This window comes from Gopherus flavomarginatus, chromosome 17, assembly GCF_025201925.1.
Source record: "Gopherus flavomarginatus isolate rGopFla2 chromosome 17, rGopFla2.mat.asm, whole genome shotgun sequence".
NCBI classification, from domain to species: Eukaryota; Metazoa; Chordata; order Testudines; family Testudinidae; genus Gopherus; species Gopherus flavomarginatus.
In genome coordinates this window covers 15,753,735-15,767,719 of record NC_066633.1, presented here as the reverse complement: position 1 = coordinate 15,767,719, position 13,985 = coordinate 15,753,735, and the positions used below count along the sequence as shown (strand labels likewise).

At 49.4% G+C, this 13,985-nt stretch overlaps 1 protein-coding gene across 1 annotated transcript; it reads left to right on the top strand.

The window, feature by feature from the left end:
* The first annotated feature begins 5,738 nt into the window (after positions 1-5,738).
* Positions 5,739-13,554, top strand: TLR4 (toll like receptor 4). The gene is made up of 3 exons (XM_050926902.1): positions 5,739-5,884; positions 7,150-7,316; positions 11,056-13,554. Exons 1-3 carry the CDS (start codon positions 5,780-5,782, stop codon positions 13,304-13,306), a joined length of 2,523 nt encoding a protein of 840 aa, XP_050782859.1. The 5' UTR covers positions 5,739-5,779; the 3' UTR covers positions 13,307-13,554.
* The last annotated feature ends 431 nt before the right edge of the window (positions 13,555-13,985 follow it).

The window sequence follows — 13,985 nt, the reverse complement described above, 5'->3', positions numbered from 1 at the left end:
CAGTGTCGCTACAAACACTTTGCTGCTCCTGGATCTACAGTTACTTCCCCTCTTCTCTGCACACTCTTGATGGCTTTGCTTGCCCCTCTCAACCTGCCATGACTGCATAGCCAGCCCCTGTCCCATTGCTCACCCTGCCAGAGCTGGGAAGTTGCAATCCCGCTATCATTTTTTGCTAGAATTCCTCCTTGCTTCATATCTCACCTGTAAAACTCCTGTGCAGTGTTAGCCCATGACTGGCTCGGACACCAAAATCCCACCTACTGGCTCTCAGCCCCCCACTTACCCTTTCAACCTCCCCTCCAGGCCTCCACCACCTCCTCCCCACTTTTCCCGTGCTCCCTCACTGCCATTTTCACCTTTCCCCAGCCCCACTCATTGCTGGACTCACCTTTCCCCATGCCCAGTACAGCTACCACACCCTGCTCGCTCACCTTTCTCCAGCTCTCCCCCCCCCCCCAGTCCCCCGACCTGGCCTCACTAGAAGGCCTTGCCTGTGTGGGTAAGGTTTCTTGGTGTAACCTGTCCTAAGGGGTGCGTTTAAACTGATACAGTGATCCCAGTAACTGCCAGGGTGGACACTTGTAGTTGGATAAAGATATCTAACCGGTAGACAAGCCTTTAGCCTCCTCCAGCCCCTCCCTGCAGCTTGTGTGCAGCACTCTGTGTGTGGCTATCTACACTCCCTTTCGCCTTGGTAACTTCCTTGGCTTTGACTCTGCTCCATCTTCCCCCGGCATGTCTCTGCATCTTGCGTTGTCCAGCGTTAACTTCCTTTCTTTTGGTCCTACTTATCCTCTGTGAGCCAAGCCGCTGTGTACAGCCGTGTACCCCGTATACATCGAACTGAAATGTGTCACCCCGGTGAGTTGGTACGATTCAAAACAAAACCAACAGGGGGAAAGGTGCCCTGGGTCGGAGGCGAGGGGGAAGAGCCTGAGAGGTTGGCTGCTAAGCTGGGTTTGGGGAAGAAGTCGCTGGTAGGCAGATGGAACAGGCCAAGCATTGCTAAGCGGAGGATTCGGACTCCTACAAAAACACGAATGCACGCTGGCGGAGCTGAGTCAAGCTGCCAGCGCCGGAGCTGGAGAGGTAAGGATCTGTCAGCAAATGACAGGATGTGTTTTATTTTGATCGGTTTAAGCATTGGCTCCAGGTCTGGCTTGCTGTGAAGGCCCCCAGAAACAAAGGTGCAAAACAGGAACTCATCTCGCCTTTATTCGAGATGAGATCTCTGTGCGTCCTCTTCCCTGGGCAACAACTCCTCCCACCATGCTTCTGTGCTCCCCCTCTACCCAATGAAGCGGCATGTCCACAGCGGCTCTGTCCATGGGCCACTCCCCCGTGGCTTATAACTCTCTGCTTGTACCTGGCTTATTGCACAGTGGGGACTAGGTAAACAGCAGAAGGGCTTTATTTGAATAAGCACCACTAGGGAGGTAACCTCCCTATGAAACATAGCCAGGGATGAGCCAGGATTTCCTGCCATAGCTGAGCAGTTCCCACTGTCAGGGAGAGGGTAGAATCCAGGAAAACATATGATGGTCATTGTTGGAGGCCAGGAATAGGGCAAATACATCTGACGTAGGACGATTCTCCTCTAACTTAGTGCTACTGTCTTCGTATCAGTAGGTCACAGGTCAAATCCCTTGTAATATTCCTTGCTAGAGGCCAGATTCAAAGCCCACAAAAGTCAATGAGAATATTTCCACTGACTTCCATTGGCTCTGGATCAGACCCTAGGGAAGAAATTCACCTCGAAACGTGGTCGCCAGCAGCAGAGGCACAGAGAAGGCACGAGCAGCCTCTCCTCTGTCCCTGCGCGAGCCTGAGTTCCGGTGCAGGGCTGAATCTTCCTCCGGAGCTCCTGGGCCAGTCCCCACTGTGCAGCGGAGCCTGTTTATTCCCCGCCACCCCCCAAGACTGCCAAGCAGGGCATAGCTATACCAAAGACCAAGAAGACTGGAGCCAAGCTCACCTTTGCCTGCGGGATGCCCAGAGTGGTTTTCTCCCCTGTTGCTTTCCTGCCCGCGGTGATTTCCCTGGAGAACGGAGTGTCGCACTTAGTGCTGTGTACAGAGGTATTTATAATTCACTGTGCCTGGGCAGACTTCTTTCTCCATCTCCACGTCCTCTGTAGAGCCACTCACCTCCGCAACTGAGCACTGCAGAAACACAGCATGGTCTGCTGCTCTGGGGCCTTGCCAGAACACCCAGCCCCCCAACACTGTCATAATAGACCAGAACCGTACAGGGGAGACCCCTCTTCCCCCCCGAGGTCACTGTGACCCAGGTGGTGCCTTCCCTCCCACTCGGCCCTCGACATGGGGAAGAAGTGCATTGAGGGGTCAGCCAGATGTTCCAGCCGGTCAGAGCAGCTCAGAAGCAGCCAAGGCAGAGACCTTTGGCCATTCAGACCATGTTGTCGAGTTTGAACTGGACTTGCTCTGATCTCTGCTGACTGGCTCTTTGCTCCAATCCTCTCCCTCCCGCACTGTCTGTTCCCCTCAGCTTCATTCCACACCTGCCTCTCTTTCTCCCTTCCCCACCATGTCCCTTCGCTCTTCTGATCCCCTCCCAATTCAAACCACACATGCACCAAAACCATGGCCTTGTTTCCTCTGCTTGGGCGTTAGCCCTCTTGCTCTGCCTTGTGTGTGCCCTGGCTATTTAGATTGTAAGCTTTGTAGGGCTGGCCCGGCCTGCTGCGCGGCACAATGCCCAACACTGTGGGGACCTGATGGAGGAACACCATTTGAAGGAAAACCCTGAAACACACGACTGAACAATCTCAAAGGGAGGTGTTGCTGCACTGCTCCTGTCACAAGGAGCGCTGTGTCGTTTGGCCTCCAGGTGGCAGGATTGTTCATTCTCGTCTCAGACCCCAAGAACAGGTGAGGTGATAAGTGTTCTCAAGGAGGAAAAGGCCTTGCCTGTGCAGCCACTGAGAGACAATGCAGGATCTGGAAGAGCGTGGGCTAGTGGTTAGCACATGCAGTGCTCAGCGAGGACTCCTGTTCCTAGCTCTGCCACTGATGTTCTGAGTAACCTCTGAGCCTTGATCATAGAATATCAGGGTTGGAAGGGACCTCAGGAGGTCATCTAGTCCAACCCCCTGCTTAAAGCAGGACTAGTTCCCAGACAGATTTTTGCCCCAGATCCCTAAATGGCCCCCTCAAGGATTGAACTCACAACCCTGGGTTTAGCAGGCCAATGCTCAAACCACTGAGCTATCCCTCTCCCCTTTGATCTAAACGCCAAAGTTTTGGCAGCTCAGCTGTGTCAGCCAAGAGTGTGTGGGTGGGGTGGGGGGGAAATCACACATACCCAACTGTGATAGCTATACCGGCAAATGTCCTGGTGACCATGGAATGAGACCTCGTGTGGCATCGTTTGTCATTTGGGGGAGTAGTTTAACTGTGCTGGCAAAATAATTCGTTTTGCTGGCTAAGCTCTGCCTTGAGGGCTCAGACACTCTATCCATGCCAGTACAGCAGTTAACATAAGAATGGCCGTACCGGGTCAGACCAAAGGTCCATCTAGCCCTGTATCTGTCTACTGACAGTGGCCAATGCCAGGTGTCCCAGAGGGAGTGAACCTAACAGGTAATGATCAAGTGATCTCCCTCCTGCCATCCAGCTTCATCCTCTGATGAACAGAGGCTAGGGATACCATTCTTTACCCTTCCTGGCTAATAGCCATTTATGGACTTAGCCACCATGAATTTATCCAGTTCCCTTTTAAACATTATTATAGTCCCAGCCTTCACAACCTCCTCATGTAAGGAGTTTCACAAGTTGACTGTGCACTGTGTTAAGAAGAACTTCCTTTTATTTGTTTTAAACCTGCTACCTATTAATTTCATTTGGTGACCCCTAGTTCTTGTATTATGGGAATAAGTAAATAACTTTTCCTTATCCACTTTCTCCACATCACTCATGATTTTATATACCTCTATCATATCCCCCCTTAGTTTCCTCTTTTCCAAGCTGAAGAGGCCTAGCCATTTTAATCTTTCCTCATCTGGGACCCTCTCCAAACCCCTAATCATTTTAGTTGTCCTTTTCTGAACCTTTTCTAGTGCTAGAATATCTTTTTTGAGGTGAGGAGACCACATCTGTACACAGTATTCAAGATGTGGGGGTACCATGGATTTATATAAGGGCAATAATATATTCTCAGTCTTATTCTTTATCCCCTTTTTAATGATTCCTAACATCCTGTTTGCTTTTTTGACCACCTCTGCGCACTGCGTGGACATCTTCAGAGAACTATCCAAGATGACGCCAAGATCTTTTTTCTGACTCGTAGCTAAATTAGCCCCCATCATATTGTGTATATATAGTTGGGGTTATTTTTTCCAGTGTGCATTACTTTACATTTATCCACATTAAATTTAATTTGCCATTTTGTTGCCCAATCACTTAGTTTTGTGAGATCTTTTTGAAGTTGTGTAGCATTTGAGTGTAGACAAGCCATCAACAAACGTGGGAACAATAACACTTCTCTCTTTCACAGGGGGTTTTGTGACCATTTTGGCTCATCTACATGGGGGCCTCCAAGAAATTAACCTAAACTGTGAATTTGAAGTGGATTAGTTAAACCACATTAAACTCCTTTGTGAACAACCTCATTCAGAATTAATGTGGACTTAATTTTGTTTAGTTCAATTTTTTAATGGGGTGGAATGCGGTTTAACTAATTCATTTCAAATTCACACCTTTAGATAATTTGGATTAATGTTTCTGGATGTCCCCGGGTAGAAAAACCTTTAGTTAATATTTACAAAGTGCTTTGAAATCTGTCAGTGGAGTCCTCGGACAGGGTATATGTTTATCAAGATAGGAGGAAATGGTCTGAATCCAGCACTGCCAGGCCTGACTTTCGACTCTTCCCAAGAATCAGCATCCGAGAAGGCACAGCGTCTTAATGCTGGTTTGGCCAGAGCTGCTTTATCCTGGTACAAATCACATCTGTAGGGCTGTCCAGAATTGGGGGAATGGAAGAAGGAGAAAAGACCTCTAACATCCTGGGGGCAGAAAGCATGAGATGAAGAGCCCTCAGTTTGGCCAACAGCTGTAGATACATCTGAACAAGCAGCAGGGTTTAACAAAGGATAAGCCCGATGCTTTGTGCCCTAAGGACCATCCCAGCCAGGTGAAATCTCCTTTGTGTGAATCCACACCAGCAGTCTCCTTACGACTGGGTCACTTCCCACCCTACCCAGCGTGTTTTGCTCCCTATACATGTCTGGCACCATCATACTCATTTCTGGAAGACCTCTGCTCTGCTTGAGTTGGGAGCATTGTGTATGGCCGGTATAACCCCTCTCCCCAGTCTGTATGGTGCGACGGGCAGGCAGAGGTTGTGAGGGGAAACCCAGTGCCAGCACTGGATGCACCTAGTGCATTCGAATGTATTAGTGTGTGGGATGGATGCCTTTTCTCCCCCAGGAAAGATGAGTTCCAAAGGGGTGGGTTCCCTTTTACTTTGTGTTAAGCTGAGGCATCAAATGATTGCTCTGATGGGACCCAGGCGCCTCTGGGCTTCTTGCCCATGAGGTCATGCATTCCTGTAACTTCCTCTTCTTTAAAAGCAATGGAACGGAAGAGTGTTGTTCTCAGAGCATGTCTCAGAGCTGACTTGTTTTCAGTTTCACTTCCCCCTCCTCGCTTTGCTGTTGGGAAAAGGTTCTGGGCACTGATGGTGGAGTGAGAGTCCTGCTAGAGTCTTTCATTTTCACGTATGGTTCTTTCCATCGGATGGTCACCTCCTGAAGATGTTCGGGAGAGAAGGTCTCTCCTTTCCAACCTGTTTTGTGCAGTCTCTGGCCACGCTTTTCCTGTCGCAGTTAATGGCCAGCAGCCTCAACCCCTGTGTGGAGGTACGTGATCTCTAAATAACCAAATCTTTTTTTTTCTCAAGAGCAGCTTTCCCCAGCCTATTCAAATTTGTCTCTGATGTGCTGGGTGCTCATCTTCCTGTGGAGTGTGTTGTCTTTTGCCAGCAGTATTTTGCAGCTTTGCAGAAAGCATACGCCACCATGGAAATCCTGGTCTAAACCAACTCCCAGCACCAGAAAAAGTAGCTTTGACCTATTGTAGCTTTGTTTCCATATGCTTGGTATTGCTAAGGGGCAGTTATTAACCCCAGGAGAAGCCAACAAATCCCATTCTCCTACAGCAATAGACTCAGGCCATGCCTATGCTACAAAATTAAGTCGACCTAACTTATGTCAGCATACAGCTACCACAGTAATTACATTGCTCGTGCCTGTTTGCCCTTTGTTCCCTGTGTCAGCGGTGCAAGTCCTCACCAGGAGCACTTGTATTGATTGTGCAGTCAGTGTAGGGCATTGTGAGATGACTGCTGAAAGCCAGTAACAGTCGACATAAGCAACACGGTGTCTACACTGACGCTGTGTCGACCCAGCTACATCAACCTTGATTCTACGCTGCTCGCAGACATGGAGTTATAAAGTCGGCTTAGCAGTGCAGGTGTGTTGGTGGGAGTGAAATTGAAGTGTGAACACTTCCATAGTTAGGTTGATGTAAGCTGTCTTGGGTCAACCTAACTCTGTAGTGCAGACCAGCCCTCAGACCCTGTAGTGTTACTACTGCAAGTTGTGATATTTTAAGTGATTACTGTAATATGTTGCAGAATTGTTTTTGCAGCCACTGGTCAGCAACTTGTTGCTAAATTGGTTGTTTGTTTCTAGATGTCACCTTTATAAATAAATGAGCTCTATAAGAAATACATTCAATGTTCTTTAAGAATTAAGTTTAATGCTGATTTTGGATTATTACAGTCTGAGAGTATATCTGTTCCCTGGTGTATTACCAGCATCACAAAGAATCTGGTTTTTAAAAGGTTTGGTCCAGATTTGCCTCTGACATAAATAGGCACAATCCCAGAGCACTTGCACCCGATTACACTTGCAATTATCTTGGTTACTGGTTTGGGAAGCAGAAATGCTGTTACAAGAATAGATGCAGATGCTTGGACGGTACATGATGTTGCCTCCTGTTGCTCAGTGCGGCCCGGAGGATCTGTCTGTTACAGAGATATTTAGCCTGCCAGCTGTTTAACTTTCCAGCACTTTGGGGAATCTAGATGTTGATCTGTGGATTGGCTCTGTGGATATTGCAGGAGATCACCAACATAACTTACAGATGCATGGAGTTGAACCTCTCTGGAGTTCCAGCTGAAATCCCACCTTCCACCCAGAACTTGGATCTGAGTTTCAACCCGCTGGAGTCACTGACCTCAAATTATTTCTCAGCAGTCCCTGCATTGAGGTTTCTGGACCTCACTAGGTATGGAACCTTTCACATTGGTGTTGTCCTACTGGATGCAGACAGGGCTTTTGCGTCACATTGATTGATCCTGTTTCAGACTCGCCAGTGCACTGACATAGGGACAGGCACTGTTATTTTTGCTCTTGTGTCTGTGTGGCTCAAAGGGTGGTTCTGGCTAAAAAGGGGTCTAATCCTGCTCCATAATTTAGGCTCATGTCCAGTGCTATCACAGTGACGCTGTTCTAAGGTGCAGCTCCTGCTCTTCATTTCACTTGCGTTCATTTCTGGGAGATGCCCAGGCAGAAGCTCTGAAGCGTTGACTGTGCAGAAAGTAGCAGCTTCTTGCTAAAAGGATCTGCTCCCTGGGTGCGTTCTGCTTTACTACTTCTGTTAGACTGTCAGAGACAACTCCGCTAAGAGATGATGGGCCGGAGTCCATTCCTTCTTGTGCATCAGCAGCAGAGTTGTTTCCTGAGTTCCAATCAGCTGCCCCTTGTTTTGACAGCACATGGGCAGTAAAGTAGTTGCACGGGTGTCACTGAGGACATAATCTGGAGGTGTGTTTCACAAGTAAGTGAAGCCTGTATTTGTCTTACACAGCCTGCATTCTGGGTGACAATGCACAAGATAGAGTGTGAGTTGCACGTGGCATTTTGTGGACTGCAAGTGAAGAAATAGGCATCTTTTTAGAAGCAAATAGGGCACATTTCACCTGGAGATCACCCGGAGACAGTAAATGTGGAGCCTCAGGGACACCACTCCTATAGAGCTGAAATGCACTTTATAGATTCAATGGGAGTGGTGAATTCTGTTAATAATAATGATGACTATTATTTACATAGAGGCGTGGATACCTGCAGCACTCTACAGACACATCAGAAGGAAAGCTCCCCACCTCACAGAGCTTGCACGGTAATTAAGACCATGCACTTACTGGCACATCTCCTCTGATGAGGGAATTCTCTCCAGCTGCGATGGCCCATTTCAGACTCTCCACCCAGTAGAGGCTCACAGGAGATCTGAGCTGTAGTTTCAAGTGGCGTCTTTGCCCTCGCATGAGGGAGATCTGCTCTGGGATGAATTCCGCTCTGAGCATAAGAGAAATCTGTCACTGGGTCCACAGGGGCTGGAACTAGAGGTGCTGGGGAGTGCCGCTACACCCCCTGGCTTGAAGTGGTTTCCATTACATACAGGGTTTGTAGTTTGGTTCAATGACTCTCAGCACTCCCACTACAAAAAATTGTTCCAGAGCCCCGGGCCCATCTCCCTCCAGCCCAATGAGCTGTTTCAGGGCCGATCTCTGCTGATAACTTACCTGGACATTGCTACGTCTCTCAGGGGAGTGGAAGATCCACCCCTGTGTGAAACATAGATCCCAGCTGACCCCCGGGGTGGACAGCGCTAGGTCAACGGAAAAATCCTTCCATCAGCCCAGGGCTTGTCTCCTCTTGAGCTCTCCTGCAGCACAGGCATGACATTGCAGCGGTTCAAGGGTTGACACTGTCTGCGTCAATGGGAGGGGTTCTCCTGTCAGCGTAATTAATCCACTTCCCCAAGGGCTGGTAGCTATGTCAACGGGAGAATTCTTCCGTCGACCCACCGCTGTCTGAGGTCAGCCGAACTGCGGTGCTCAGGGAGTGGATGTTTCAGACCCCTGAGTGACGTAGCTGGGTCAATCTAATTCATAACGTAGACGAGTCCATAGCTACTGCCAGCTGGTGAGGCACATGAACTACAGCGACAGGAGAACCCCTCCCGTTGTATAGTGAGTGTCTACACGGAGCGGGGGAGCATTTTAAGTGTAGACAGAGCCACAGCATGAAGGTTTTGAGGTTCAGGGTAGAACCCTGTATCCCTACATGCTAATCCCTCACTAACTCTCATTGCCTGGAGGAGCAGTCGGCCTCTCCTTCCTCTCCGGATGCTAGGAGCTGAAGCTGTGTTCTAAGTTGTTCTAGGGTCAGTTTCCTTTAGACTAGCAATCGGAGCTCAGCTTTCACCTCAGACTACAATACATGCACCCGACTCCTTATGAGCCTCTGCTGCTGGAACTGAAGGGCTAAAGCTCCAATTCAGCAACATTTTTTTTTTAGCATATGCCTAAGTACACCTCCTATCCAGCAAAGCACTAAGTCTGTGCTTACCTTTGCTGAATAGGGATGGACTGCTCAGTCCAGACCTGAACCCCTTAGGCCAAATGCTAGAGGTTCATGTGTATGGTGCTGAAGCTCCCAGGCTTAAACCCAGCTGCTGAACCAAGTGGGATTGGTTATAGAATGTATGGGTCATATACGAGATTTAGTGATGGAGGCAGTGTTGCCTAGTGAATGAAGCGTTAGACTAGGACTCAGGAGACCAGGGTTCTATTTCCAGCTTTGGCACTGGCCTGCTGGGAGACCAAAGGCAAGTCACGTCACCACTTTGTGCCTCAGTGTTCCCCTCTGTAAAATGGAGATAATGATACCGTCCTCCTTTGTAAAGTGCTTTGAGATAGATCCGTAGATGTAAAACACTATAGGAGAGCAAGATAGTATTATTCTTATAGAATGGGTGTCCAACATGGGGTTTGAACCCCACTAGACCATAGACATTCAGGATGAGGTTCCATAGGGGAGGTTAGCATGTAACCCATACTAGGAATATGCGGATTATTTTCCACATTTCATGCCTGAATCACATAAGAGGTTTATGAGTCTGCTGTTGCTGCCAGCTGCGCTTTTTTTAAATTTGTTAGTTTAAGCGATAGAGGCTCATGCTTTTAGCACTGAAGGTTCTGGGTTCAAATCCTGGAGACTGCCCCAAGCAGATTCAGTCACAAACAACATTATGCACCATGATGTAGATTGAGGGTCTTCCCATGGATTGTTGGTAACTCTGTGGCACTCTTCTGAGTTTAAGGTTTCCTTTCATTCCAGAAATGAAGGCTGAGATTGTCAGAGCTGCCTGCGGAAAATGAGTCCAGTTCCCATGAAAATGAAATGGAATGAGGTACCCAGATCTCCTGGGGGCCCTGTACAAGCTCAGCCTCTGTTTTAAGACCTTTTGGTGGTGACGAAACCCTGGAATGTCAATGGGTGCTTTTGATTAGGACTGAGAGGCGGTAAAGGAAGCCTGTACTCTGCCTCACAGTAGCCAGCTCTGAAAATCCCTTGCTTTCAAATTTGATTCCAGATTTAGGCAGGGCAGAAGAGATATGAGAGACGTCTTCTGTATGTCAGCATTCATTTCCTTTCCGCTAAGCTGATTTCATTTTGCCTGGTTGGGCAGGTCTGCATCTCTGGCGATAATGCTGTGTTCACACATAGATCTGGTATGATAATATTGCCCTGGGTTTGATAATGTTGTGTCTGAAAAGTAGGGTGACTAGATTAGAGGAAGAAAATATTGGGACACATGGGGGGGGAGGGGGTTGCTGGCAGAGCAAAAAAAAAAGGGGGGGGGAGTGCAGGCGGTGGAGCACAAAAAAGGAAAAAACCTGAGTACCGCATATCTCGAGACAAATTGCGTCCTGCCCAAACATCGGTCGGGACGCGGGACAAATGCCTAAATATCGGGATGGTCCCGACTTTATCGGGATGTCTGGTCACCCTACTGCAAAGCTGCCTAGCTTGGTAATGCTCCATACCCACCTGCACCTGGCATAATGACACGGCGTCTGTCCCCAGTGCAGTAACGTAGTACCCATGCGCATGTGCGTGTGTGTGACAGAAGTGACAAAAATGCTTCATGTATATTGTTCTCTTTTCTTGCATAACAGGTGTCACATCCAGACAATTGAAGACTATGCTTTTGAGGATCTTCATAACTTGCTCACTTTGATTTTGACTGCAAATCCCCTCTGGCATTTGGGATCAAAAGCCTTCTATAGTTTGACATCTCTGCAGAAGCTGGTAGCTGTGGAAGACAACATATCCTCACTAGCTGACCTGCCCATAGGACACTTACAAACTCTGCAGGAGCTGAATGTGGCCAAGAACAATGTAGACTCTTTGAAGCTCCCCAAATATTTCTCCAACCTGACTTTTCTCCAGTTCCTGAGCCTTAAATCAAACAAGATCTCATCTATCTTCATAGGAGACCTGGATGTTTTGCAAGGAGAGAAGGGGCGCAACCTAACATTAGTGCTGTCTATGAATGATATAAAATACATTCAGCTGGGCTCCTTTGAGGGGATTCATCTTCATGAGCTGTCTCTGAGGGCTTGTTTTGAGAACACCAGTGTTATGAAGGCTTGCATCCAAGGCCTTGCTGGCTTACAGGTCAACAGACTAGTCCTTGGAGAGTTCAGAAACATTGCGAGAGTGGAGGACTTTAGTAATGGGCTCCTGGATGGACTGTGTCAGGTTCAGCTGCAGGAGTTTGTGTTCATTTGCTTCCAGAGGTTTGAGAATTGCACAGACACTCTCTTCGACTGCCTGGTCAACACCTCCACTGTTCGGCTGGTGGATATCTACCTCAACCAGGTGTCAGCGGTCCCGACTGCCTCCAGAATACACCAGCTGGAATGCAGGATCTGCAAGTTTAGTGAGGTGCCTGCCCTGAAGCTGTCCTCCTTCAAAGAACTGAGAGTGCTTCGGATCACCAAGAGCAAATACCTCACTGGCTTCCGGCAAAAATTTATGGATCTGCCTAACCTGGAGGTCCTGGATCTGAGTGAGAACCGGCTCAGCTTCATTCAGTGCTGCTCCTTTTACCTGGATGAGACTCCAAAGTTGAAGCACTTGAACTTGAGCTTCAACTCCGTAATCAGCATGTCCGGAGGCTTGCCTCTCAATGAGCTGGTGTCTCTGGACTTTCAGCACTCGAAGCTGAATAGTCTTGGCACCGTCCCTGTCTTTCTGTCCCTTGGGAAACTCCTCTACCTTGATATTTCCTACACCAACACTCATGTCGAGTCCCAGTATGCGTTCTGTGGCTTAGACTCCCTGCAAGTGCTCAAGATGGCTGGCAACTCCTTTAAGGACAACAACCTGGGTGACAGCTTCATGAAACTGACCCAGCTGCTCACCCTGGATGTTTCCAGCTGTAAATTGATACAGGTGTCTCTGAGCACATTCTCTTCCCTTGGTAAATTGCAAAAGCTAAACATCAGCCACAACAGGCTGCTGACCTTTGACCACTCAGCCTACAAGCCTCTCCAGGCCCTCACTGTCCTGGACTTTAGCAGCAACCAGCTGACTGTCTTGACAGAAAAGGCTCTGGAGAGCCTGCCGAGCAGCTTGGTCCACCTGGACCTCTCTTACAACCTGTTGGACTGCTCCTGCAACCACCTGAGTTTCCTGAAGTGGGCTAAGGAGCATGGGGAGCTGCTCTGGAGCACTGAGCTGATGGTCTGCAACAGCCCTGAGCACCTGAAGAACGTGAGTATGCTGAACTTTGACCTCTCCTCCTGTCAACTCAGTGCCATTCTGGTGGCCGTCTATGTGGGCACGGCCCTCGCTGGAGTTGTGTTCTTGTTCCTCATTTACAAATACTACTTCAACCTGTACTATGGGCTGGTGCTGCTCAGCGGGTGCAGGCGGTACGCAGACAGGGACGACATCTACGACGCCTTTGTCATCCACTCCAGCAAGGACATTGAGTGGGTGAGAGAGGAACTGGTCGAGACCTTGGAGAAGGGTGTGCCCCCCTTCCAACTCTGCCTCCATTACCGGGACTTCACACCAGGGGTGCCCGTTGCCTCCAACATCATCCATGAAGGGTTCCTGAGCAGCAGGAAAGTCATTGCCGTCATCTCCAACCACTTCATGGAGAGCAAGTGGTGCAGCTTTGAGTTTGAGATTGCCCAGTCCTGGCAGTTCGTGGAGGGCAGAGCTGGCATCATCCTGATTGTCCTAGAGGATGTGGATAAGGCGCTGCTGAGACACAAGCTGGGGCTGTCCCGCTACCTGAAGAGGAACACCTACCTTGAGTGGAAGGACAGGGAAATAAGCAGGCACCTCTTCTGGAGGCAGCTGAGAACAGCCTTGCTAGATGGCAAAACAGAACCAGGAAGGGGAGGAAACTAATGGGAACAAACTATGATGGTGCTTCCCAGTTCCTTGCTCTCTCTGCCTGGCCCTGACTGAAAACTGGGGTTGAGGAGCTGGGTCTCCAGGAGTTGTTTCCTTTGGAGCTGGAGGAATTTAATTCTCCTGAAATACGAGAGTGGGGAACCAGCAAAACTCTAGGCCAGGGGTGGACAAACGTTTTGGCCCGAGGGCCACATCTGGGTATGGAAATTGTATGGTGGGCCATGAATGCTCACGAAATTGGGGGTTGGGGTATGGCTGGGGATGAGAGCTCTGGCTGGGGGATGTGGGTTCTGGGGTGGTACCAGAAATGAGGAGTTCAGGGTGCAGGAAGGGGCTCCTGGCTGGGGTAGGGGTGCGGGTGTGGAGGTGAGCCCTGGGGTGCAGCAGGGTGGAACCGAGGGGTTCAGAGGGTGGGAAGGGGATCAGGGTTGGGGAAGGGTTTGGGGCACAGGAGAGGGTTGGGGTGCAGGCTCCAGGCAGCACTTACTTCAAGCAGCTCTTGGAAGCAGTGGCATGTCCTCCCTCTGGCTCCTACGTGGAGGCGCGGCCAGGCAGCTCTGCATGCTGCCTCATCTGCAGACGCCGCCCCCATTCACCTCATTTACTGTCCAATGGGAGCTGCGGGGGCAGCTCTTGGGGCAGAGGCAGCGTGCGGAGCCCCGTGGTTGCCCCT